Here is a 26,672-nt window from a genome sequence, read left to right as displayed (position 1 = left end):
TCTGGTTGCTAAAAAAATGACTTGATTATAAATTTAGTAATAGCTTATAGTCAAATTAAAATGTCCTTGTTTAAAAAGATGTGTTATAATTGGCACTTTGTTAGTAAGGATTTTAAAAGGCTAATGGTGGATTTTAACCACAATTTGAGGCATTTTGATTTTAATCGATTTATATTAGGACATCACGCCTGCAAAAGACACCAAATAAGTAGTTATTTTTTACTGTTATTACTGTTCAACATTCAATGTTCACAACCATTACTGTCTGATTCTCCCCATCAAGATCTGACAGACATTCTTAGTAAGCCACAGATCTAAACTGCAGTCAAACATAGATGCTCTAGGCCCAGTCTACTAATACACCCCAATAGCAGATATCAGGGCTTTTTAAACAGGTAAACCGTCACTTTATTAAATAGAATTTAGTAGCAGAAATAAGAGAAAAGCTTATGCCGGCACAGACACTCACAAATTCCCAGTCTGAGACCGAAAGAGCTACTTCATGACACACTGAAGGTGACTTCACCTCCTGGATGCTGACCTTTTCCCCTCTGTCCTCAGTGAATGCATTATCATTTTGCCTTTCACAACAACAACAAGAGCAGGCAAAGGATTTGAATATGCGTTTACATCTGTCTGCCATTAATATGCATGCCTGAATCCACAGCCCAATGCAAAGCCAATTTTCTGGCCATCTGGGAGATGGCTGGTGGGGGCAATGAATATTCTTTATGTATATGTTTTATTTCACAAGGTGACAATACATCATGAATGTGCCACTGCTTCACTCTACTCACTTCCTCTCTCTCTTTCTCTCTGCCTCTAAAGATCTATCTATCATCTCTAAAGATGGGGGATGGATGGATGGACAGACGAGGGGACGGTTGGATGAAATGAGTGGGGGAAAAAAATTAAATATTTCTGTTAAAGGAGCCTGAATAAGTTCTACATCTGCTCTGAATGGAGATGCAGCAGAGAAATACGGCTGGGGCTAATAGCTATCATGACTTCTGCAGTAACTACTCTGCAGCCCTGATGTTCATTTAATTATCAAAGTAAGTTACGACCCTGAGAGACAACGCTGAATACTGATTGGTCAAAATGTCCCTGCTCTTTTTCCCCTAATTCTTCACACAAGCATGGTTTAAAACAGTGATTTAACATATGTTGGACACTAGCATCACTGAATCGAACGTGACATTATGATCTAACTATCTGTCTCTAGTGCAAGTAATTCATGAAACATTATTTAAAAAAACAAACAAAGTGTGTTATTTAATACCTGGCACAGATTCAAAGCTTTGTACCTGACGCATGAATCCAGGTTATGAAATGAGGACGGAAGGTGGCGTGTAGAGGACGTGGGCCTTCAGGCACCTTTATATGTCACAAAGATGATTTAGACGTCACTGACAGGATTACTGTTGCCTGCTGGTCTCTGGGGCCCCGGCACAGTCCATTGGCTAGCTGTGTCCTTTAATGATTTATGATTGAAGTTGGCCCCTGAAGTCCCTTGAGGAACCACCACCCCCACGGTGAGAGGCAGAGGGAAGTGACCAGTTTTACGGCAGGACTGGGAATCAATTATGCTAACACTGGCTAATGAATGCACTTGAGGGAACTGCTCCCCACACTCAAGGACCATTTCAGGCATTTGCATATTGATGGCAGCAGGATGGTGGCCACTTTCATCCGGCAGTGATGAAGTACCGTGAAAAAGGATTTTTGTGCCATCATTTCCTCTTTCGCTCGGTTTGTCTTTGCACTTATTGTTACGCTGTTGACATGTATGGGGTACAAGAAGCATCACCTTTGACCTCTACAACACCACCAGTCGACTTGTAATTCATGTTTGTCATTCAGATGCACATTAAAAGATATAAGTGTGTACTTCTCCCCAGTCTTTTACGGATGATCTTGTACTTCTCCCCAGTCTTTTACGGATGAGCTCCCAAAGATTTTCATACTTCCACTCTCACTGATCTTCAGGCCTAGAGACTGATCTTTAGTTCACTCCAAAGACAAAGACAAAGGCAGTGTGTGAACAACCAGAAAGTGTGGTTTTGTCCTTAGACAAAATGATATGGGCCATAATAGTGGGCACCCCACTTTGGGCCCCACTGCGACAGGGTAAAGTTTCTTGTTATTTCTGGGATATTATAGCCTGACAGCAGTGGGACGGACAGATGATCCAGTCAGATGGACAACTGTCAGAACATACTGTAATGCCTGCGGCCACAGCTGTCTCCAGTGTCAAAGAATAAAAGTGGACCACACAAACAATCTTTCTGTCCCTTTCTGTCCTCCTCCCCACTATTAAATACAACCAGCCCGGTGCACTCACACAAAGCCTTTCCTTCTTTTTCAATAGTCTGAAGTCATTTTCAATTAAGACCTTTTTGTGGTGGTGGGCATATGAGGCGTCCTGGAAGTGCTCCAGTTCCAGCCCCCAAAGGACTCTGAGAGACAGTGTATGGTTTAAGGGGAATAATGGAGAGGGCTTTTACTGCCACCAAGGTTAACATGCATTAAAGTCATCTGTTTGCAAAGATGGAGGTCTGGCAACGTTCCCTCCATTTCCACTAAAATGCATTAAAGTAAATAACGCCAGATTGAGAGAGAAAATCACTAAGTTCCATGGCTCTGACTGAAGTAAAGAAGGCTATGAATATGAAATGAGCTATGAATAAGTTATGTGGTGGCGGTGACGCAGCAAAAAAAAAAAAAGTGGGTGTGTGATCAAGGCATCCATTCAAAACATAAAAATGTTTGCCTGTCTCGACCCCACAGTGAAATCAGAACATTAAATAGAAGATATTTAAATAAAATAGGACCAAGACTAGGACTTTAATGTAATTTTGCATGTTCTGAAGGAACATTTAGTATTTTTCCCTCTGACCTACTACATTAAATTTCTATTTTTTCTTTTTTTGCTGAGTGGACTACAAATGTTAGTACTTACCCTGCATGTGTTACTACTGGGCATCAGCACTAGAGATGCCAACCTAGTTTTGTTGCATTTTACTGCTGTGAACTACAATGGTAATAAATATATGTCTTCTCTATTTTATCTTTAAAATAGTGCAAAAATAAAAATATTTCACAATCATGAATATCAACAAACAGAACCAAATGGAACTAAACCTTTTAGTTTTCATAATATCCACAATTACAAACTGTAGCATATATGTTGGACACTGGCCACCAAATGTCACCCTGCGGTCTGCATCTGGCCTGCAAGCCACCTATTTATGGACCCCGAGCTGCCTACTTTCAGAACATGAGCTCAATATGTGAAAGGAGTCTGTTTTTCTTAACTTACCTTAACTAAGAACAGCATTAAGATTTGTAAGATTTTAACATCCAAGATTTGTAGTTGAGCTGAATAATTTAAGTACTTAAGTATATGTAACCCCAGAAAGGACAACAATATCTCCTACAATAAAACACTATAGCATAGTAAAAGTTACACACTGTACTTTTCTAACTACTCCAACAAAAACCACTGAACCAAAAGAGTGTCTTACCTGTGGAAGGTAAAGTTTGGACACAAATAAATTTCTGCAAAGTTGGGTGAGTTCTTGGGTGAGTGACGCTATCAGTTGGTGGAGTAGACAGACACAGACAGACAGGCAGAGTTGGAGGCTTCCATTAATTTGATCTGGTGACATTTTCTTTGCCAGCTCCTGGGGGGAAAGAGCAGGAGACAGGGAGAGAAGGAGTCAGTGAAGGAGTAGTCTTAGTGAGTGTGAGTGTGAGGGTGATATACAGTATAAGGAAAAACAGAGAGACACGGAAGGAGGAGACACTAATGAACGTGGACAACAAAGACCCTAACCTGAGCTCTTGGCCCCTGGAGATAGAGAGAGGATTTTCAGCAGGTCAATAAAAAGCACTGGACCATGTCTGCGTCGGCCTGTCCTTCAAACATCCACTTAGACGCAGTGAGAAAACTCTTGTTCAAGGTCAGTGGAGTAGCCATGGAATCTAAACAAGAAACATTTTGTTTAAACTAAATTTCCAGAAAGATACACTTTATGGTTATATAAATGTACTAAATAAAGAAATAAAGAAATGCAAAATATCAATAAAAAATTCTTCAAACCAACTCAAAGACAAGTGAAGGCATCACAAACCCTTGTAACTGAAAGCAACATTATTTAAACATTGGAGCTCTTGCTAAATTTGATTGATTGGTTTTGTTCAACTGCAACTGAGATCATGTTGGATCTGTTTCACTCTCTCTCTCTTCTTCAAAAAAGCTTGATTTTTAATATTTCAGTGTTATGTGCTAATTGGCCTTATCAACTGCTGATTGAGTAGGAACTAAGGAAAATGTTTTTTTGTTGTTTTTTTTACCTTTTCCTGCATTTTAAAACACTTGTTCTGTTCACCAGTCTGAGGTCACTGTTGCCACTTGTAATTATTTTAGCCATTTCAATAGAAGACAGATCTGCACTAGATAGAACTGTATTGTCAATTAATAACACCTCTTTTAATAAACATGTTTGTTAATGAGTGGACCTCTGATGAAGATGACAGAAACTCATAATAATTTGAATCAATTTGCTCCTGGATATTTATTTCCCACAGCACCCTGGTGTCCCTGCCAAGTCTGCCACATGTAGCCTTTAAAGAACAGATAGGGTGGAGTTTGCCAAATACTGTATCAGCAGGATGAGAAATCAACTCTTGGCTTGTTGTTTCGTTGTATGCACCGAGTGGCAAACAAGACACCACACTGTTATTAATCCCCTCCTTCCCTGGACTCAAACACACACCTCCAACAGACTGGTTCTCATGAATAACAGCGACTCCTAATCTGTATGTACAGTGCTATATCTACCTGTGTATGTGGGGGGGCAGAGCTCAAATATGGGGGGTTTCACACCAGGAGATGCACCTAATGGAGTATGGAGTCAACTCACAAGAACACTGGAGGGCACATACTTGGCTGCTCCCTCTAGACACCCCCCACTCCATCCTCCCAGGTCTAACATATGTCACTCTCAATCTGTTCACCAGCCCATCACAATTCCCCTCTGTCCTAGCACCACTGCAGCAGAGGAAACAGCAGAAGAGGACGGTCAGACAGACAAAAATGAAAACAGAGCAAAAGGGCAGTGGGGGACAACAGTGTCAAAGAATGGGCAACTGCTGTTTTCAAAAAAACTCAGACATACAATGGCCTCCATACATATAAACAATCTTTACAGGCAGGAAAATAACACTGCAATGACAAATATCTGTTATGCCATTGAAGAAAATATAAATACAATCCTTAGTTGGAGGAAGAACACACGTACACATTATTTTCCAGCACTACCTGCTGTATGTTCAACATTTATCTATAACAGCCTTGGCAAATGTAATGAATGAGATGGAAAACATCGCCATCATGTGGCTGCGGTAGGAAAACACATGAAAACAATCTAAAATTGAACTAAAATATAATAGATTAAAAAAAAGCCAGATTTTGTTTCAGGTTTACATTTATGACGTAATGAGCAGCACTCACTCACACCCTTATGTGAATATTAACCAAATAGATCTTGACAAACTATTAGATTATGTAGTTGTTTAGGGTTTTTTAAAGTATATTTTTGAGTTTATTGCATCTCCGCAGTAGCTGACTGAATCCATCTGCATGCTCCTGAATAACAATTAGGTCAACCTTCATGCTTGTCAACTGCCTAATGTGAATCATAATCACATTTTAATGTGCTAAAAAAAGGATAACAGAAGAGAGAAGACAACAGGAGGGAGAGAATTCTGATAAGTTCCATGTATTTGGTTCAAATCTCTGAAAATGACCCAAGAAGAAGGCATTTAGCCAAAACCAAACCAAAACAAACAACACGCCAGCATCAGCTGTGGCACAAAGTATTGAAGGCATTCTCTTGGGATTCCATTCAGGCGTACAGCTCTATGCAATAACCATGTTTTACATCGCCAATCTGTTACAGTGGGATCTCCCCTGCTTCAATCCCATGGATGATTAAGCATGATAATTAAGGTTTTTGGACATTTTCCACAGAGGAGCAGACGCAGCAGCTGGTGACATTCATGCATTCCCAAACACAGAGGAGGGAATAACAATGAGGCCTCCATTCATTCCACTGATCACAATGCCCGAGCTTGGCACCAGTTCAGAAACAGTCAAGCTGCGACTATTTGCCGCCCTCTTTGTTGCAATGTAGGCAATGTACCTTGATCTATTTGGGGAATTACAGAACCATAGCCAAACATATGGGTTCATACAGCACAGATATTCCCTCCCCTGGTCTGGATAACTTGGTCGAACGCTAATAGACATAATTAGAGGAGGTATTCAAGAGTGTACTAGTGGTTTTACAGCTTGTAAATTGTTGGTGTTTGGAAAGAATTTAAAAGGAACTTAAATGTGAATGTAGGGAATAGAATCAAAGATGATGAAAACGGAGAGTAGGGCCCTGAAATTAAGGAGTTGTTTATCGCATAACAAAAACATTTTTTTCAGGAGAACGTCATGACGTTTGACAAAGCTAATTATGGCTAGCCTGGATTCTTAGCCTAAAAAGTAATTCATAAATGTACAGTATTAGTTGTAGCCATTTTCGTTGTCTTTATTCACATCTTCATTCATGCTTCTCGTTAACATTTGAAATTAATTTGTATCTACAGTGTATTTTTAATAAACATACTATTTTTAATAAACTCGAGGGAAGAAAAACACTTCTAAACCGTAAGCTTTCTTTGTCCTCTAATTTTCTTGGTCGAGTCTAAAACCCGCTTTTCCCCCTAATTTCTTCTAATGTGTTAAAAAACGTCAACACAGTTTTCATGCCAAACTATTAAAAATAAAATATAACCTCACTTACCGCCAGGGCTGTCGTGTCAAAAACAATTTTAACCGTTTCTTCACACCTGTAGTTAATATTATAAGACGACTCCGTTTCCCATAATGCACTTCAAGCGGGAAAGCCGGAGTAGGTGGGATGAATCCATGGAAACGACAGAGTGGCGTGCTAGCCTTAGCAAACACAGCTAGCTGGTTGGCTAGTTGATTCCTTACAAACATAACCGTGCGCTCGTCTACATAAAAGTTACTGTTTTTCTGCAGAATGAGTCGGACACCAGATGCAAGAGCGAGGTAAGAGACGATTTACGAAGTAAAAAAAAAATTTTCCCAGACAGCTGTAAAGAACTGCGTGTTACTGTGAATATGCAGTAGCTAGCTGTTGGTGACATACCTTTTGCGTTTAATTCTTACTGCAGGACAGTTACTTAGCAGTCAGTCTTGACTTTACGATGAATGTGAATTACGAATTGCTGTATTGTTCCATCCATTTCAAAATATAAATGACCAGGACACATTCACCGCAATCAATAATTAACAACTAGAATGTATAATGTGTAACAACGCTATTCGCAAAGTTGAATCATTTTTATATGACATATATTACGATATTAGTCACTGCACTTAAAGATATTTATTGTAAAGGAGTTCTGGTGCAGTCAAGACCACAGTCTCTCTGGTTAGCTTTGGTGTCTGGTTCTGAATAAATGTATTCAGAGAGATGATGTTGTAGAAGGTTTTAAAGTCAATAAAGGTACAAATAAAATCTTGCAGTATATACTGATTATGTGCAATTATTCTGAAAAGCTAAAGTCATTTGGTATCTTTCACTTTTATTTTAATGTCTATTATTCTTTCAATATTTATATTATTACTTATTAGCATTTAAGATCTTGATCTTCCTTGTTGATGCAATACAACAATAACAGTGTGGGATCAAAACAGTTCTAATTTCATAGATTAGATTAGATTAGATTAGATTAGATTTGAGAGACCAAACCCCACAACGATGGCCATCTTTCCATCTCACCACATACAAAAAGAAAAGCAATTTACAACACTGCAAACTGAAATGTAACCGAGCCAAACAACCTGAATCTCTACACCTCACAGCAGAATCATCTCCCAGCAACTGAACAACAGCCCTTTGGGGAAAAACAAGGCAGGCAATCAAAGAACCTCAGGTGCTTTGGACGTCCTAAAAGACCTATTACAGATTGTTGCTCAACTGACTCATTGCAAACAACAGGTGACAAGTGGTTGGGCAACAGTTGTGATTAAAACAGTTTCTGTTGATTATTAATCCTCATAGAGATCTGTCCGTGTTGTAGCAAAACTAAAACAAACAGCATTCAACACTCCTGGGAATGTGATAAAAACACTGTTATCCTCCACTGTTCATGGCTCGAGCATTAAACACAGAGACAGATTTTTTTAACATAATTGCCTTGTCTCTTCTTCTTCTCCTTCTTCAGGGACAACCAGACGAGGAGGATCCAGGAGAACATCACTAACATAGAGAAACATTTTGGTGAACTGTGCCAGCTGTTTGCTGGTTATTGCCGTAAAACAGCCAGGTTACGGGATAAGTCCGACCTCCTGGTGCGTGAAATCGGGCTTTTCGCTGACACAGAGACACCCAATCTAAAGCGGGGTATGAAGCAGTATGCCGACCACTTGGCTAAAATTCAGGACTACCGCCAGGCTGAGGTACAACCTTAGTAGCTGTACTTGCAACAGTGATGACATCCTAACAGTCAGAAACAATACACTTACGTCAACTTGTTTATCTTGCAGGTTGAAAGACTTGAGGCTAAAGTCATAGAACCACTGAAAAGCTATGGAGCTGTTGTCAAGCGTAAAAGGGTAAAAACAACATCAACACCAACATCAAGTTATAGTCGAGTTTTTTTTCTTAATCTTAAATATTATTGAGTCACCCAAGAAAAGGTTTTTATACAAATGTTTTACTTAACTAACCAAATTTGGGTTCTAGCAATTGAAATTAATTATTTTAGGAAGAAATACATTTTCGACCCATTAAACACGATATCTAAAATAACATCACCTTAAAACAAGAAATAAAATAACATTTTTGGATTATTTACTACTACTCTATATCCACAGGGGGGCAGCATTGCGCCTCGTCCCAATGCTTTTTTACGGTACAGTCAGCATCAACCACACATACAAATTAGTATAAAATAAAACTATTTCCATTGTAAAATTGTAAAGGTTTTTAAAACACATTGACACAGAACCTATCTTATAGTGTGAGCTTTAGAACCTAATGAGTGAGCACCAAGGTTGTATTATATCACTGTATTCTAATCAGTATCAATGTTACTTGTGGTAATGGCTGCCTTGTCCTTGTGTATTCATGCAGGAGGATCTGAAGGCGACTCAGAGTGCCAGAGACAGAGAAGCCAAACAGATGGCTCAGCTGGAGAGGACCAGACAGAGGAACCCCTCAGACCGACAGATCATCGTATCCTTCCCTTGTTTCGTCTTATTAAGTGTCTGTCAGACACTGTGCCTTTAAGAAACAAAACATCTACTTTGCATGTTTCGAAAGTAAACACAACAGACATCAACATTTGAATGTTTCCTTCACCGACTCTTCAGTCTCAGGTGTGTGTCATCCATCAGCAGCTCTGTATCTGTCGTCACTGTGTGATCACATGACCTCCAGGAGAACACATATCCCTGAGAAGCTTTAAAGCAGGAGTGTGACAAATCCCTCAGGCACCGTCCATGAAAACCTGCCTGTCAAAACACAGTATCGACTGCAGCTCTACTTTTCATTACTTTTAAATATTGCAGTACATGGTAGCAGTGACACGACTGCGACTGCAGTTGTTGTCACACAGTTCCACTCAAATCCACATCAAATCCACTCATCTGAATTTAATGCTCATTTTTGGATGTTATCTTTTTATCCGGCGTGCATACTGATTGTGTTATATTTCCCATTTGCAGAAGATAAAATGCAGAAACGATTACTTCCCCTTTCTGCAAAAAAAAGCATTTTATCATATGTCAATATCTGCACAGCCTTTACAAGTGAATAACGTTTTAAAACTCCAGAATACTGCAATGATAGTGCAGCGCTATTACTGTGAAGTATCAATCTGGTGTCAGGTGCTTTCCATTTGACCAAAATTCCTACTAAGTGCCAGCTTACTGGCTACTTTCCTAATAAATCAACAAGTACAAAGCAGCGCTGTTGAAGTGTATGCAGTGTTGCATCACACTGATGCAACCGTCTGTTGTCTTTTCCTCTTGTTCTGCCACCAGGCTGAAAGTGAGCTCCAGAGAGCGACCATGGACGCCACACGGACCACCAAGCAGCTGGAGGAGACCATAGACGAGTTTGAGAAGCAAAAGATCCGAGACATCAAGGTCGGCTGTGCTCAGCTCAATGTGTTCTCTATAAATAAGAGCTGTGAGAATTTCTACTATGGTGAAACACACAACCCAGTTACAGTGGAGTTAATGCACTTTCTAAAATCGCAATGCTGTAAAAGCTAAAATATGTCATTTGGTAAAGTTTGACACTTTCCTTATTAAAACGGAAAGCAGAAAAGTCAAACTGTTTCTATCAAAAAATGAGAAACTCATTTTTGCAACACGCTCGATTAAGCGATTAATTAGCAACATTTGGGTGTAAAAATAGCATTTTCTGAAGTTCTTCCCAGCAAAAAACGAAGCGGGATTCTGAGAAATCCCTGTCAGTGTACAGTATGTGGCCATAGAAACTGTTAGTCAACAGTGACAGACTTTTACCACTGTTCAGGTGAATGTGAAAATCCACTCTTTCATTTCACATACATTAATTATTATAAATGCATTTTTATGCAACAGTTTTCAAAAATTCAATATCAAAAATCATTTTTGTTTCACTTGACAGAAAATATTTGGTGAGTTTGTGACAGTGGAGATGTCCTTCCATGCCAAGGCTTTGGAGGTGTACACTCTGGCCTATCAGAGCATTCACAGTGTGGATGAAGAGGAGGACCTGGAGGTAGGTTCACCTCAGGAAAGTGGAGCCCTGCTGTTCTACAGCATAAATATTTGTGTTTCCTAGAGCATGCAGAGTAATTATTAGGAAAAAGGATGTTTGTTTAGATGCGTCCGTGTGCAGGACAAAGGCTGACGCGCAGCTCTGTACTTAATGGACCCCGTGGTTATATTTAACAAGTTATCATCTATTACTCATCAACCTATTGCTCATGCGTGCTCAGCCGTCCACACCCACCCAACTTTGAGTTAACCTGCGGTGACAACTGCATATTCCAGAGTCATGCTAGCTGCTGACTCCACTTTACAGCCTGGTTGAGGAGGTTTGTAAAAATGAAGAAATACAAAAAACAAAAGGATCAGAAATATTGAGGTTTCTCCTCCACCATTTGCCATCTCATCTGTATTTTTGTACTGAATCACCCGCCCTCCCCCCTCCCTCTACATCCATTCATATTCAAGCGAAACTCCTCACCCTGCCCAGGCTGTTTTTCGGTGACTCATAGCACAAAGCATGGGAGATTGAATCATATGAAAACAGGCACAATGACAGGCATGAAGATAATCCTGATCAAGAGCCCAGGCTGTGGCCTCAGCAGAAGTCTGCTGTGCTGCCAGAAACACAGCTGCTGCTGTGACTGTCACCAAGGCTGACAGAGAGCTGGTCGATGACAGAACACTTTTATTACTGAATTATATATTCTAGACACAAGAAACAGTCGGGTAATTATTCTGGTTAGAAAGGAACAAAACACGAAACTAATGTTCAGTGGATTTAACCTTTCAGTGATGAGGACATGAGTCACATTTTGAGTTGTAAGTGAACTTCAGCTATAAATGTGCATCACAGCTCTTTCATTTCTGATGGTTTACAGATATAGAAACGTGATCTGAAATGAGGAAAGTCTCTAATAACTCTTGTCATTGTGTAGTTCTAGTGTACAGTACTGTGAAAAAGTCCCTGCTGATTTAATGATGTTAGCATAACTGCAGTGAATTCAGGAAGTGTTCACAATCTAAAAACATGTTAAGTTTTAACGGAACAACTCAAATCATACAGCTCAAGTCAAAATCTACTAGAATCATCTAGAGGCAGAACTGATATTCTACTGGAAACTAAAATATTGTGGTTGCCTGAGTTTATTACGACTCAGATGTGTCTGACATCAGAATTGACCAATCACATTGGAACTATTGTCTGAAGCCGCTAGTATTAACCATAAACCTGAAAATGGAGTACTGCTGTTGTTGAAGAATTGTCTTACCTCTAACTGAGCACTGAGCTGCTCCTCACCAATCACATCTTCCACCATGAGGCCTGGTCCAAATTTCAGGAGGTTAGGCGTTAGCATCACGCTCTGGGAGCCGTCGTTCCTAATCTGGAACCAGAAGGTTTTGTCAGCAGTGAGGTAATATTTGAGATGAAATTGAAATAATGTTAAATGAAACCCAAACACTGTAATCAAAATTAGCTCAATTTAATAATTGAATAAAAGTTTGTGTATTTGTATGCAACCACATTATTTTGGTCTGAGACTTTTTCGCAGTACTGCACAATCACCTGTAGGTGTTCTAGGCACTGCTCCTGTTCCTCTGTGTATAAAAGTCTAGCGCCTCCCACTGTCTTTGGCAGGTGTTCAGGAGTTCACTGCACCCCCCCGACTACCAGTCCCGCTTAGACATAGTGCGAGCTAATTCTAAAACTTCCCTCGATCGGACCGGCTCCTTCCTGAGCACATCAGGAACCTTACAGGTAAGATACAGACGGCACCGCAACGGGAGTCTCCCCAGGAGACCCCTCTTGATCTGTTTCTGCTGTGGCACCCAGTCTGACACTTCCACGTTTTAGTAAAGGTGATGAAATTTTCATCAGGAAATTTTCTCCCTCGATTTCCTCATACCAGACGTCGTCTGGGCGTTCAGTAACAGCACATCTTATCAGTTCTGCCAGTGCGTATGTGTGGCATCACCTCAGCCATCTTTCACTCGAATACCCCCACCTCCACACATGTCAAAGCCAGAGAGACTATCATCGTACATGACGCCAGAATCATCACTTGTTTCCTCATCCTCTACCAGTGTTACCTCAGCATTCACCACTGCCTCGGCACTAACTTGTTTATTAAAACAAAAACTGCCTTTAAACACACCTGGACGTCAAGTGGAAATGTTGGAGTTTTGAAACAGTGGCTGTTGCACAGGGTGTGTTGATTTCCAGTTGTTATCTCACGCAGTCGGAATTCTATTTACACCTGTCATCAGAACATTCTTCGACAAACATCCTGTGTCACAATTCAGCCATTCTTTCTGGCTGAGATTATTTTGGATATAATCTGTGAGAAATGCATTTCCTGGTTAACCAAACAAGTTGTAGATGTAATGCTGGCACTTTTATAAGTGTGTTGGGCTAAATGCATGATAAATGTGAGAAGTTATTTTAATAACAAGAGGAACATGTTGTAAGTGTGTTAAACTACATTCACACTTGTATCGGTTTATAATAATAACAATAATTATAATAATTTAGATAACAACAATTAAGGAAGTAACAGTACGACTTCACAACATCTTAAACATATATTACAACTAGGAAAAAACTGTTAACTGATACAGAAAATGCACAAATGAGGAAGCTGTAAGCCTTTGCTTAATTTAGAGTTAGATGTAGATGCAACATGTCAAAATTTAAATTCAAATTCTGAATAGAGCACACTGTACGGGGCGGGCAAATACAACTATCGTGGAGCCGCCACATAAACACGTTCACAGCCATGGCTTCAAAACTCCACTGAACTTTACTGAAAACCCTTTCTTTCAGCAAGAGCTGCTATCATCATAGGAAATTAAATGAATATATGTGTTTATACATTTATACACATATATATATTTCCTCAAGTTTGTTTAATTCCTTATTTGTGAAGTAGTGTTTTTAAAATCCTCTCTGTTAAAAGTCAGGACAGAAACAGCCTGTCCACCTTTTCTTCTCTTCCTTATTTGAAGCGACTTTTCCAGTCATTCGTCTCCGTCCAGCCCCCAGAGAAACATTAGGAATCATCAGTTGTGATTATTGACGACCCGCTGAGTGTTGTAGCTGTTCGCTCACGGTGTGTTTGTTGTCACAGCAACAAAGAGCCTACAGTCGGCAGACGAGGGGCGAGGAGGAGGACAATGATGATGATGATGAAGACGAGTCTGAGGAGGAGGAAGAGGAGGAAGAAGAGGAGGAGGACACAGACGATGAAGACTAGCCTCCTCATTTGTCCCGTTTGTGTCTATTTGAACCAAGTGGTCTGTTGTTGAAGAAACTCCGTCATTGCCAAACTCGACTCTGTTTACAGTTGGTGTGTGCAGTATTGTAGCCCTGTTTGTTAAAGATCCTGTTCAAACATTTGTCTTTCTTATTTTCTACCATTTTTATTGTTTTGATGATATTTTTATACATGCCCTGAAGCCCCCGTCAGAATTACATCACTCCTTTTATCAATAAAACCAACTCATGTTCGACATCGCTGCACTGATTGTGTTTTCTAAGCGAAAAAAAAAAACCTTCCCTTGGTGTGTTTGCTTAGAAAAGCCTGCAGAGAAGTGGATTGTTGTTTTAGAAACTGTTGGTTGTGTGAATCAGCCTAAGTGATGATAGTTACACAGTGGCTGCAACTGAAAGTGACTCATCTTTTCCACAGACATGAAAACGTCAGGGACACTTTGCATTATATTGTCCGTGTTTATCGGTACATGTGCTCTGCTGCCTGGAGATGTACGTCTCTATATTCATAAAATGACACGTTATAAAAGCAAATGTGTGTGTGTGTGTGTGTTGTCTGTCACTGTCGAGGCTCCTGTCACTGCCAGCTGATGGCTCCTAGCCCTGTCTTGTATGAGTCACTCTGCACATTTATTATTCCACAGCTGTGCCCATGTCATGATGAATTATTTTCTGCCGTTGGACACAACACACACACACACACACAGGCACACACTGTACTTACTGCAAGTTGAGATGGTTATCTACTTGACAAATCGACAGCAGTTGAACAGTAATCTGTAGTCTGCAGTCGATCAATTCACTTAAACCTTTAGTCAATAGGTAAAAAACAAATGTAACAAATAGCATTCAACCAGTAGACACAAGGTGCCACCCACCAAAGGATCAGACCCTGCAGCAAAGATGGTTTCCCTGGTCACATGATGGAAATTTGCCAAGGAATCATAATCCCTGCAAAAATATTATGATACAAGCAACAGGTATAAACTAACACCAAAAAAAAACTTTTTAAATAACAGAAGTACTGCAATAAACAATACTACAAGTAAAGTATTTACCATTTTTAAAAATGTATTGACAAGGTCTGTAAGCTGAATAACAGAAGACAAAAGCACTGATGTCATTGGCTGCTTTAAAAGAGAGGTTTGTCCTTACATATGTTTATGTTTATGAGACTACGGAGACTATGGAACTTGAAGAAGCTACATCCTGATCAGCTCAATAAATAAGGAATATCCTTTTTTAACTTTGTGTAGGTAAACTTTTACTATTTAAAAAAATGCAGTTACAGTACAATGTCAATTAAAAATAAACTTAATTTGATTTATACGTCATTGCCCTGGCTTGCCTTCAACCTTCCCCTATAACCTAAAGACAAAATGTTTACCAGTGTGTATCAACAACTGCATGGTACTGCAGGTTAATGTGTAATATGCAAACTCAAAGTAACGCAGTCACGTACGTTTGACTCCAGTGCACTGCAGGCCAGAGCGGGCCACGTTCCACTGAGTCATCACCTATAAAGTAAGTTTGTTTGTGTGGCGTGAGTCACACAGCTTTTCCAGTTGCAGATAAACCTAAAGGCTCCACTCCCTGATCACAGTGCAGAAGAGAGGACCGTGACCGGCCAAAGAAAAAAGGATCCGTAAGAGTTGAGGAAAAAAAAAAAAGAAAGGCCAGTCATTATGTTTGCCAAGAGTCTAAAGGCAAGAGACAAGAGGAGGTTATGACTCATTGACTGTTAAAAACAGCGAGTGAAAAACAAACGGATATCCATGCACGGAGCCAGATGTGAGGAGAATGAGGAGGAGGATTAGGGAGGAAATCGGGGGACAAATGCACCTTCACGTCCTATTGCTCAGATTAAATTCCCTCTGCACACTCCAGCCTCACGCAGCTGCTTTTGAATGCATCACCTTCCCCTACGGCACTAGGTTTATCTGTGTTTTTAGAGAGAGTTGTTATTCCTTCAACTGCAAAAATAAATAAATAAAAAACTGATGTCGACCACTCCAAAAGAATTTGCAATGAAATGAATCTCTTTACCTTAAAAAACCCTCTTTCCTTAAACACCAGTGCTACGTTCAACGGACTGTTCCTCTAAGCAGCCACCAGGTGGTAGTGCGCAAACCTTTAATTTCGCCTAGTGCATTTTTTAAAAAGCAGCCATACTGTATATGGAGACATTATGTTCTTTATTACATTCAGTTATTTTCTCTTATCATATTGAGTTGTGCAAAATGTGAAACTGAGCTTTGGACCGTGTGACAAAAACAAACGTGTGTGTGTGTGTGTGTTATCATCTATTCTCAGTTTCATGCATACTGCTTTATGATTCAATCATTATCATCTGCACTGCTGCGTTTTTTTACTACTGACTGAGCCATGAAAGGTTAGCATTCCATTCATTATTCTTGATCAATACTTAACATTTTTTATTCCACTGCCTGGAAAAGCCAGTGCAGTTTCCACCGTTGTGCGGGAGAGGATTTAATATTCCATTTACTCCCCCTTCGAGTATCTGAGCACAGTTTCTGTTGAATGTACACGGGAGTGATTCATAGGTCAAACCTAATGGAGTAGTTTGTGATGGCGCAGGACACTGTGATTGGCTAACCACCTACTGATCTGGCACACACGCAGCTAAGGATTCCCCTCTCCCCTCCTGACTCATCTGCAGTCATTCCCAGTGACGAGTGAGCCGCTGTTTGTTTGTATAAAGGAGATGAAACTGGATGTCTTGTTTGTGCTGTAGGAGTGTCCCAGAAACTCCTCAGTCCCATCTGGGCTACGCTGATGGTTTCCAGAGGAAATGCTGCGTACTCACATGTACACATGTGGTGCAGAGGTACTGTATGTGGACATCCAGTTCACATACATGTTCTCCACGGACTCCCACTGCGAGGTCGTTGGGAACATTAAATGCAGCGCGGTGCTGGAGGCTGTTATAAAATCGAGAGGCAGCATAGCTGGAGTGTGACTCACACACTGACTCACTGACAGCCCTGCCGTTGCATGTGTATGTTTCTGTGCGTCTGTGCGTGTCTGACCCTCACACCATGACTCTCTCCACAGACCTGTGGTGTGTCCTGGTGCTGGAGGATCTCTGAACCCTGCCACACTCTGTGGATTTCACTCCAGCAGACACAATTACATGCAGGACGTGTCCTTCCGTGCCGACCTCATCTCCTGTGTCCTATTACTGTGTTGTGAGATCAACACTGACACACAACTCCTGGCAAATTTGATTTAGCAGAGCAATTCTTCATCTATTTCCTCCACAGAAAACCCCACTTAAAGCATTGATAGAGCATTTTGAAAATGCAACAAATTGAAAATACATTAAAATATTATTTCAATAGAGAGTTAAATCATTGCCTAGAATCTGTCTGTTGGATGTGTGTTTGTAACAATAGCAATAAAGTGTAACCTGAAACCATTTCACTTCTACAATAAACCAAGAGGTAATGAAAATGAAGTGCAAAATAAAAAGGCAGACAGCCATCGAACCATTTCCTTAGTCCATATCTTCAACCCTACATCTGTTTATTATTGTCCCTCTATAACAAACTCTAAAAAGTGAATCAACTCCACTGTTATAACAAGGCAGGCAAACACAAATTGATCTTCAACAATTATTGGAAAACTTTTTAACAATTAAAGGATCTTCTTTTAATGTACTGAGCCTTTTACATTATTGTCTAATTTACTTCATTTTGCATCATTGCTTAACATGACAAGTTTCCTATGGGATGGGATCAATAACAAGGTTTAATCCAATCCAATCGTAATTTCATCTAATCTAATCCCAATCAAATCCTTATCCCCAATCCAATCCAATCTCATCTCATGTCATTCAATTCATTCAACAAGTATCAGTAAAACCCATGAATAAAGTGCATCTAAAAGAGTACTGTGATTCAAAGTAACAATTAGTAAGATTTACAAGCAAGACAGCCAGACTTGGTGTAACTGCAGAATGTGCTGTACTTGTGCTTCCAGTCACGTGTTTCTTATTAACAGAGGAGGAGATCTGGAGCTGCTGTCGTGTGTCTTGCCAACATGTGTACAGTAACCACTCCTGCTCCCCTCTTTTTTTCCTTTTTTCATTTATGCTGCTGCACGAACGTGTGGTCAGGGGTGGAACAGTGTCTGCAGGAGTCCAGGATCTCAGGTACAAACCTAAATCAACATATGTCAGCACTTTTAACACGCTGGCTGTATTTTAAATCTGCATGTATATTGGTATGTGTCAGTGCTGTGGTGCTGTGCTGGGCTACAGTATATCATCTGCAGGTAATAAAGCAGAGAGTGACTTCTTGTTTATTTTCCAAAGCCTGACAGTGGCGTCAGTTGGATATCTCTGCTCCTCATAAATCAAGGACTGTAATGAAAAGGAGGGAAGTGTGTTCTGTACACAGTGATTTTGATGCACGGCCACATTTCCTGATGTTCACAAAACACCTGAGAAAATCCAAATATGCAGATTGATTCATCCACTGAGCCGGTCTTACGCTCTGGGAGTGTCCAAACTTTTTTTTTAGTAGGAGGCCAGATTTGAAGTCAAACTCTTCTTTGCTACTTTTTTGTGCACACAAAATATTGAACTATCAATGAAAGAGTTATTAGAACCTAAAGTTAAAAACTGCTTTAAGTCGCTCAGAAATCTAACTAAATTCTTGGGTCAGAAACTACCATAAATAGCCCCAGATAGCCCCAGATATAGAAAAACTTCAACGCAAGAACAACAAATAGCTGAGAGTGGATCAGAAATAAGTCATGAAATAACGCAAAAGGCTAAAATCTACCTGAGAAATACAATTATTATAATTACATTAACAAGACATGAGGAATTTTAGACAAAAACATTAAACAGTTTCCAATCATATAACCACGAAGAGTGAATAATAACTAATAGATAGCCAATATATATATAACCTAATAGTTTTAAGCTAGCCAGAACAGGGGCAACACAAATGAATAATAACAGGTCAGACAAAAACAGTAACAATTTTTATAAAAACCACAAGTTTAGCCTGGAATTCACCAAAAAGTCAGTACGACAGCAGTTTCACCAGTGCAAGAATATTTGGAAAAAATCCCCAGATAAGTTACGAGCCACATTATTCCTGTCCAGGTTTGGCCCTGGGGCCTGATTTTAGACACACCTGCTTAAAGGTGACATTAGAAACAAATAGATTTACTGGAGTTCTCCCTCGTTGTTTACTGGAAGTGTCTCAGTTCCGAGCGTAAACGCTCGACCTGATCTCCAGGTTTGTCTTCATGCTCAGCTGCCACTCTGTCCGCCCCGCAGCTGTTGTTAATGATTTCGAAATCATCTGTTTTCAAAGGAATGACAAGGAGAGAGTTCACTGCGTGTGAGGTTGTGTGCATGTGTGTATGTGTTTTCATCAATTGATTGCGCAAGAGGCTTATCAGACTGAGCAGAGCTGTGATCAGTCACTGAGGCCTTGGCTCAGGCCTGTACGGAAGCGTCAGCCTGTGTGTGATTGTGTGTCAGTGTCACCTGACTGACATCTGCAACTGTTTTTCATTTTCCGTGTCACACAGAAACTCTGTGGTGTGTTTGGGGTCATCGTTGGTTTGTTTGCATATTAACCAACTCCACTGTGTCAGCGAGTGTGTTTACAGTTGACCAATCACTTCCTAGTACAACACTTGCACCATCGACCATAACCTATTTTGCCTTATCGCTGCTCGCTCCATCACAGACCTTCATTTGATGTCTTAATGAAGTCTTTCTCTGACCATTAACTGATCCTGGTCCAGCTGTGGAATATTACGAGGACAACATGTTGAGAAACCTAAACCTGAACGCTATGTTACTGATTTTCAGTATTGCAACAGCTTGAACTCTGCTCCACCACCTGCTTTGTCTCACCCTCTGTTTTGTCTTACAGGTTTACTTTAGCTTTATTTGAAGCAGACAGGCAGCAGACACATTTAAAGGCAAAGTTAGCAGCAATTTCATTAAAGTAAAAACTATTTAGTCAAATGAATCCCTTTGGTAGTTTTAAGATGATAGATGAGGTTCAAAAGATTACACATCATTAGGTACATTACTGTTAGCATGGAAGCTATTTTTGCCGTATAATCAGAGGTCAGTGCTTTTGCCTCCTCCAATAAAGTCACTGGTTTGATTCCCATCAAGTGTAATTAATGCATCACACATCCTCAAAGATCATACGGTGGTGCTGCTCTGAATAACAGCATTTATAAAGGCACCACCCCTTTATAAACTCATTCCTAATAATACACTGTTCAGCAATACATACAGTAATGGCTGAAGATATGACTCATCCTTGTGTGATAAATGCATTTTTACTCTAAAACTACTTAAGCAAAGGATGCAATAATTCTCATTTGGGGTTTGAATATCAAAAAATCTGCAAATTCTGGTCAGGCAAAGCTAAAGAATTAAATATCTGTCATCTGCTCTTGCACAACACAGGCAGCGTTCTCCTTCCACTTTTCGGAAAAAATCAGAACAGAGTGTTTCCCCCTCGGTGCTGTCCTCCCCCTGTTGTCGTTTTCTCTTGCAGCAAAAAAATAAAATGAAACCAAAGACAAAATGTGACACGAGAAGCTGTCAGCCCCAGAGCTGGGGTCAACAGCAGGGGGTCAAAGAAATGTCTGGAACACAGAGTAACCGAGTGATGTGTTAAGTGTTTCTCAGGGACACTGTCGACCATGACAGCATGGTGGAGGGAGTCCGTGTGAGCCAGAGTCGATATGTACAACTCCTTCAAGGTTGAACGGAGTCCACGAGGACATCTAGTCCCCCGAGTCCCTCTCCTCTACTTGTACATTTCACTGGCCTCCTCACGCTCCCTCAGTGAACCCCATATGACGTTAAGAAAATAGTGTTTTGAAAGTACAAACAGATTTGTGATATGTACGTAAGGGCAGCATCGAGTCATGACAGAAGGGACGCGCAAATACTTCCGGCCCCAAACACGCAAGGACACACAAACAACCATAATGTCACAGTGGCTGTGAGACAGCCTGGGAACAGCCAGTCCCCTAATGAGGACTATCCCGTGAGGATTTAGTGCTGCACAGAGGAATGCAGGCTCTCTGCTCTCATGACTGACCTGCCATCACACACACACACACACATATATATATATATATCAGAGACAAACATAAAAGTATACAGATGGAGGAACTGTTGGCCCCTTACACATGAACGAGAACCGCCTACATACATAAGGACAGTAGTAATTTGGTAGGTGCTACTTTAGAAACAAACAGAACAGTCACTCTATGGAATTTGACACAAATTTGAGAGGCTGCAGGAACGGAGTCACAGGAAAACAAAAAGAAGAATGAGCAAATAAATCGACTGCAGCAGAGCAAAGTCAGGGAGAAAGTGATGAAAGCAGGAAGACGGGGAGAGAGAGAGAGAGAAAGAGAGAGAGAGAGAGCAGTTGGACGGAGAGTTACGACGACACAAATCTCCAAGTTTTTAACATTTGCTCTCCAGTTTGGCTCACGCTGCGGCTGTGTGAGCCAAACTGGAGTGAGTTTACTAGAACAGAGCTGGTGTCTGAGGCACAGACCACCATCACTGATGGCCTGTAGACAGGCCTTCTGTTAACTGAGAGACTGACAGCATGGACGTCCAACTCGGACACGACCGACATTGTTAATGCTCCCTACTCGTTTTTTGAATACTTTCACACTTCATGTGTAACTTTTTAGGACATTTTACATTTTAAAGGAGACGAGTTTTTTTACCCCATAATTGTTTTTAAATTATGGGCTTCAGTTTACACACCGCGTCTTTCAGGGTTACCCTGCTTTTGACCTCGCGTCTTCTGGGAGTCTTTAGGGTAATGTGAGCGACCTTAAGTTATTCAATCTTGATTCAACAAATGTCACAGCCATTTAGCTGGTAGCTGTGGAGATATTACATTAGTGAAATTACCAGAGTCATGTAGTTTGTTCCTCTGGGTATCATACACATCTGTACCTGATTTTTCGTCAATCCATCTGATAATCATCAAGATATTAAAAAAAAAATCCACCAATGTCAAAGTAAATATTTGCTCAACAGGGAGGAAATGAGGGTGAAATTGTTGATGTTATTCAGGTTAGAGCAGCACTGTAACCACAGGCCGATATGTTGGCCTTGAGCCACGGAGCTAACGTGATTTTGAGGAGAGTTTTGGGTATGTGGAGATGGAAAAGAAATCGTTTTGAGAACATTTAGGTCAGTTTCAGGGCAATTCAGTCAAATCTAATTTGTGTCAGAGTCATTTTTAGTGATTTCTTGCAGTTTTCAGCTGTTGTACTTTGTCTGACATTTTTGTTACATTTTTGCTCAAGTTTGCTGTTCCACAAAGTACTGTGTAAAAACTTACAGGGTATTATGGTAGTCTTTTGCTCATTAAGAGGTTACTGGTGTAAGAATATACCAGTATGTCTGTGTAAAGAGGCTTTATGTTTATCTTTAGGCTAGTTTGTCATCTAGCTGGGGCATTTCCTAATCATCGTGTTTATAAAAGTTTACTTTTCTTGTAACACAGTTATTAAAAGTCCTTGCCATTATTGATTTCAAGGGTGTTTTTATAGATTTTTCAAAAGCATTCTTGCCTGGAGCCATTGCTAAATTCTTGATCTGGTCATGGTGAATTATGACAGGTCTCATTAACGTAACATACTGTAGCATGTTCTGTGCCGACGACCGCCTGAACAATCTCAGTGTGAACACTGTGCATCCGTCCTCTAGAAATAAACACAGCGCCACTGCTAATCGTCCCAGTGTCAGCCAGGCGTAACACCGTGTCACAGCCAGCGCGTATGCTGAATGCCTCGCAGGCCTTTGTTTTGGAAAATGTGGCAGGGTTGCCATGGTGCCTGTGTTTGATCTATTGTAATTAACCGAGCCCACTGATTGCACAACACTTCCCTTTGGACTGTCTCCATCAACGGGTAGCCCCGGACATGTCATCAAACACCACGTTAACCACCGTTTATGCAGTCACTTCCCCCACAATAATCTGTCCTTACATGGCCTCGCGGGCATTAAAGCAGCCATAAGACGGGGGGGCAAAGCAATAAGGATCATATGAGGATTTAACAAATCTGAGGTTTACCATTCAGAACAAGCTCCAAAGAAGTGAAAGCATGCATACATGTGGGCCCACGGCAACACACACACGATTTCAGAGGCACTGTTAGGCATAATAGGTGCTGTTTTGTCATGTCAAAGACATTAAAAGAAGACGGTGGCTGGTTCTATCGTGTACTCGTCTCTGGTTCACCTGCCATCTTCAAACACACTCAATTTGTGTGCACAAAACCATGGCAACTATTTGATATTTGCATGTTAAACACAGAGTTAAACAGCCAGCAGCTGATGTGCTCAGCGAACGCAAACATTTGAAGTCTGGCTCAGTAAAGCCATTAGTCTGGCAAATAACCTCTAATGAAACTAAAGCCTGGTTTAACACTTTAACACTCCTGTTTCTAATGGATTAAACAAATAAGACATTGTAGGCCCTGATTATTGCAACAGTCACATGGAATAATTATAATAACAACCAGAGTGCCACCTTTAAGAGCCATTAGCACCTACTTCATTTAATAGCTATTAAAATGTCATTTAACAACACTTTGCTGCAGTGGACTAAAGGCTAAAATACTAAGTAGGAAAATGACATGTTTCTGATATATATATCTGTACTGTGTGGGCGAAGTGCAACTTTTAGATAGTTAGATAGCTATACATTAGAAGGAACATTACAACTTATTTTCACACTTCTTTACGATGTGGTTTAGTCCGAGTTTCTGTTCATTGGCGTTGCTATGGTATGATGTCATGCTATTTACATAGCTGACACAGCTATGGCCATTCTGGCTACACCCTGTGTTGTAAAGTTGGCCCAGATCAGGGTTTACTCTTTTAAACTGCCCCATGGCCTGAAGGCACGGCAACACTGGGTACAGATGCGTCTTAAATGTCAAACAATATTAAGTTGCTTATTTAGAAACTTTCACATATTACATCCTATGACTACATTCTATTGTAGTGATTTCAGTACATCATATAAAATCTGGTTTCACATCAAGGACTTTTCTTTTTAATGACTGCATTCCTGTGTAACTGCCCTTTGTCCCTCCGCGGTCCAGTTATGCCACACGGTCTACAGTCAATTAGTCCTGCAGAGAAACCCCATGGGTGACGATGTGGGCCTCGCGTGTCCTGTCAGGACTGACCTTCAGATGAGGGACTGAGCTGACACTCACATATGGCCGAGCCCCGAGGTGTGTAAACTGCCTAATCTGGCCAAGGACAGGAGGATGGACGGTGGTGTTGTAGGAGAAGGTTATAATCTTTATCATTTAGACACATTTAAATATATATATATACTACTTTCAGTGTATTTAAAGGGATGAAGTTTAGCCTGACATTTGTGCTAAATGAAGGAACACAGCTCATACACAGCTCATAAATTCAAGTTGAGATGTCATAAACACAACAACAAAGTTCATTTAACCTTAAAGACCTGTGTCATGGATGAATCAGATCTACCATAAACCAAGTGTGGGTTGGAGTGGCAGTTTGTCGTTTTCTCTTATTAACAATTGAGGAGGTGAAAGCCCATTTTTATGGTGCACAAAAGACTAAAAGTTCTAGGGTATTTCCAGTTAAACTAGTAGCTGCTAATAAAGCCACAATAAATTCCCATTTATATTTATATATCATTATTGAAATTAACTATTACATGGAAATATGTCACTTAAATATGAAGTCCCATGACTTTAGCCTGGACTTTCCCCGAGCCATTGTGCAATCCACTTCACTTTTTATTTCTGAGGCAGTAACAAGATGAATCTGGAGGCATCTGAGGCACCAACTAAGACCAGCTCTGTTAGTCTGCAGACTGGATTTGAAGTACACAGAACAGAGGACAGACCTTATGTTAAGCCCCTCAGTATTAGAAATTCCACCTGATGGAGTAAACCTGGACTAAATGCATATTCTAGCGTGAATAACAAGAGCTAAAAGCAGCTTATCCTGCCGAGGAGATTCCAGTGATGTAAGACACAAACTGAGTTAAAACACAACATGTCTGGAGCCATAATACAGGCATCAGGGGTCAGTGAGCAGGGGATTAGAGTCTGTGTGTGGTTCACTGCAGTAAAACAAGGTGTTTCTAATTTAAGGCTCTATTAAATGCAACTGAATGGAAAAACAACTGTGTTTGTCTGAGTGTGTGTGTTTATGTGTGTGTGAAGTTTTAATCTGCTGATGGCTGCACAGTTGTGCAACTGCAGCCCATTTGCCCAGAGCAAATAGCAATGTTCTTAGAATGAAGAAAGGAGGGTGTGTTTCACTAAAGGTTTTCCACGTTTTCTTTTCGACTTTTCCGCCAATGTCATTTGAGTTTAGTCTGTGGGGTTGTGCTTGCACAACTTTTCACATGACACAGAGCAACACATTGGTAAAGGTCATGGAGAGTGGCAGTTAAAAAACACAAACCACCTCAGACCCAAGAGTGGTCGGAGAGTTTTAATGATGTTTTCAATAAAAGCACACAATGGCAGCCTACACCACTGTGTTTTTGGTTAATTATTAAAGGTCATTCTGCTTTGCACAAATGCCTCGCTACCTGGGATTCAGCTCTACTTGTAACGGCCTGTATGTCGGCGGCCTTTCCTGCATAACCATACCCTCTGGAAGCCACAGGTCGTCAGCTGCCTAAAGCTTCAGTCATCTCACACAGAAAAAATGTAAACCACGGCAAGAATTGACAAAATTTACAACCCAAAAGGGTTGTGTTGATCAGCACGTTGTGCCCTAAAGCAAAACAACAACATTAGGCCTTTTATGACTTTACAATATTTAATATATGCAAAAGATTTATATCAGCCTGCACTAAAAGCTGGTTGAACCACAGCAGAGAGGAAAGTGAAACGTCAGCGTCAAACGCCAACTTTGATGATAACATTTTGATACTAAAGTAACTGCAAAGGCACAGACAATGAACTCTGTACAAGCGTGTACGTGTGTGTATGTTTATGTGTGAAAGGTGAAATCCTGTCAGCGTTCCTGGTAAACCTGTGTTTACTGACAGAGCCACAGACAGAGGGATTTTACCAGAAGTCTAATGACAGGCGGTGAATCTGTGTGTGGGCTTGTTGGGAAATACCAGCTGTATTCTTTTTTCACATCACTTTTCCTTTTTATTGTGAGTTATTTTCAATGGTGGAAAGTGACTTCATTTTACATCAGTCACATTCGTACATACCAGGAAAGAAAAAAAATATATCTGGAGTCGGACTTATTTGGAATTTTAAAATAATTGTCAACACGGCTACAATGCCTTTGTCCACATCAAAACATTTTTCATTAGAGCAATGTTTTAGGTTTGGAGACTAGTGATAGTTCATTTAAAAATATAGGCTCTGAAGAACAGTCAGACTGGGGAAACTGTGAGCGTGGGTTCAATTCCAACAACTAAAACATTTCATCATGAAAAAAGGGGTTCGACTGCCCCTCCACAGAGAAATGTCCAG

General features: G+C 40.5%; 2 protein-coding genes across 6 annotated transcripts in view; one reads left to right on the top strand and one right to left on the bottom strand.

Annotated features, from left to right (window-relative positions):
• runx1t1 (RUNX1 partner transcriptional co-repressor 1) overlaps positions 1–26,672 on the bottom strand; it is a 249,532-nt gene that overhangs the window by 176,991 nt on the left and 45,869 nt on the right. For all 4 annotated transcript variants that reach the window (XM_017041194.2, XM_025065046.1, XM_025065045.1 and 1 more), the window contains 3 exons: positions 12,124–12,237; positions 3,839–3,987; positions 3,528–3,686 (listed from right to left, as the gene is read on the bottom strand). The gene's annotated coding sequence lies outside the window, so the exon portion shown is untranslated. The remainder of the gene's footprint in view (positions 1–3,527; positions 3,687–3,838; positions 3,988–12,123; positions 12,238–26,672) is intronic.
• Positions 6,928–14,651, top strand: cibar1 (CBY1 interacting BAR domain containing 1). 2 transcript variants are annotated; one of them, XM_008331772.3, is made up of 9 exons: positions 6,941–7,132; positions 8,314–8,548; positions 8,636–8,704; positions 9,225–9,326; positions 9,464–9,469; positions 10,136–10,240; positions 10,749–10,862; positions 12,492–12,611; positions 13,981–14,651. In XM_008331772.3, exons 1-9 carry the CDS (start codon positions 7,104–7,106, stop codon positions 14,104–14,106), a joined length of 906 nt encoding a protein of 301 aa, XP_008329994.1. In that variant the 5' UTR covers positions 6,941–7,103; the 3' UTR covers positions 14,107–14,651. The 2 variants fall into 2 exon arrangements, with proteins under 2 accessions (XP_008329995.1, XP_008329994.1); XM_008331773.3 differs by lacking the exon at positions 12,492–12,611 and having other exon boundaries at positions 6,928–7,132.

The sequence above is a fragment of the Cynoglossus semilaevis genome, chromosome 18, assembly GCF_000523025.1.
Source record: "Cynoglossus semilaevis isolate Cse_v1.0 chromosome 18, Cse_v1.0, whole genome shotgun sequence".
NCBI lineage: Eukaryota > Metazoa > Chordata > Actinopteri > Pleuronectiformes > Cynoglossidae > Cynoglossus > Cynoglossus semilaevis.
This window is presented reverse-complemented; position numbering and strand designations above follow the sequence as displayed.

Excerpts from the sequence above, each read along its gene's own strand:
- cibar1 (XM_008331772.3), top strand. The coding sequence starts at position 7,104 with ATGAGTCGGACACCAGATGCAAGAGCGAG. Across the intron at positions 7,133-8,313 it reads ACACCAGATGCAAGAGCGAG|GGACAACCAGACGAGGAGGA; the intron begins GTAAGAGACGAT and ends CTCCTTCTTCAG. Across the intron at positions 8,549-8,635 it reads AGGACTACCGCCAGGCTGAG|GTTGAAAGACTTGAGGCTAA; the intron begins GTACAACCTTAG and ends TTTATCTTGCAG.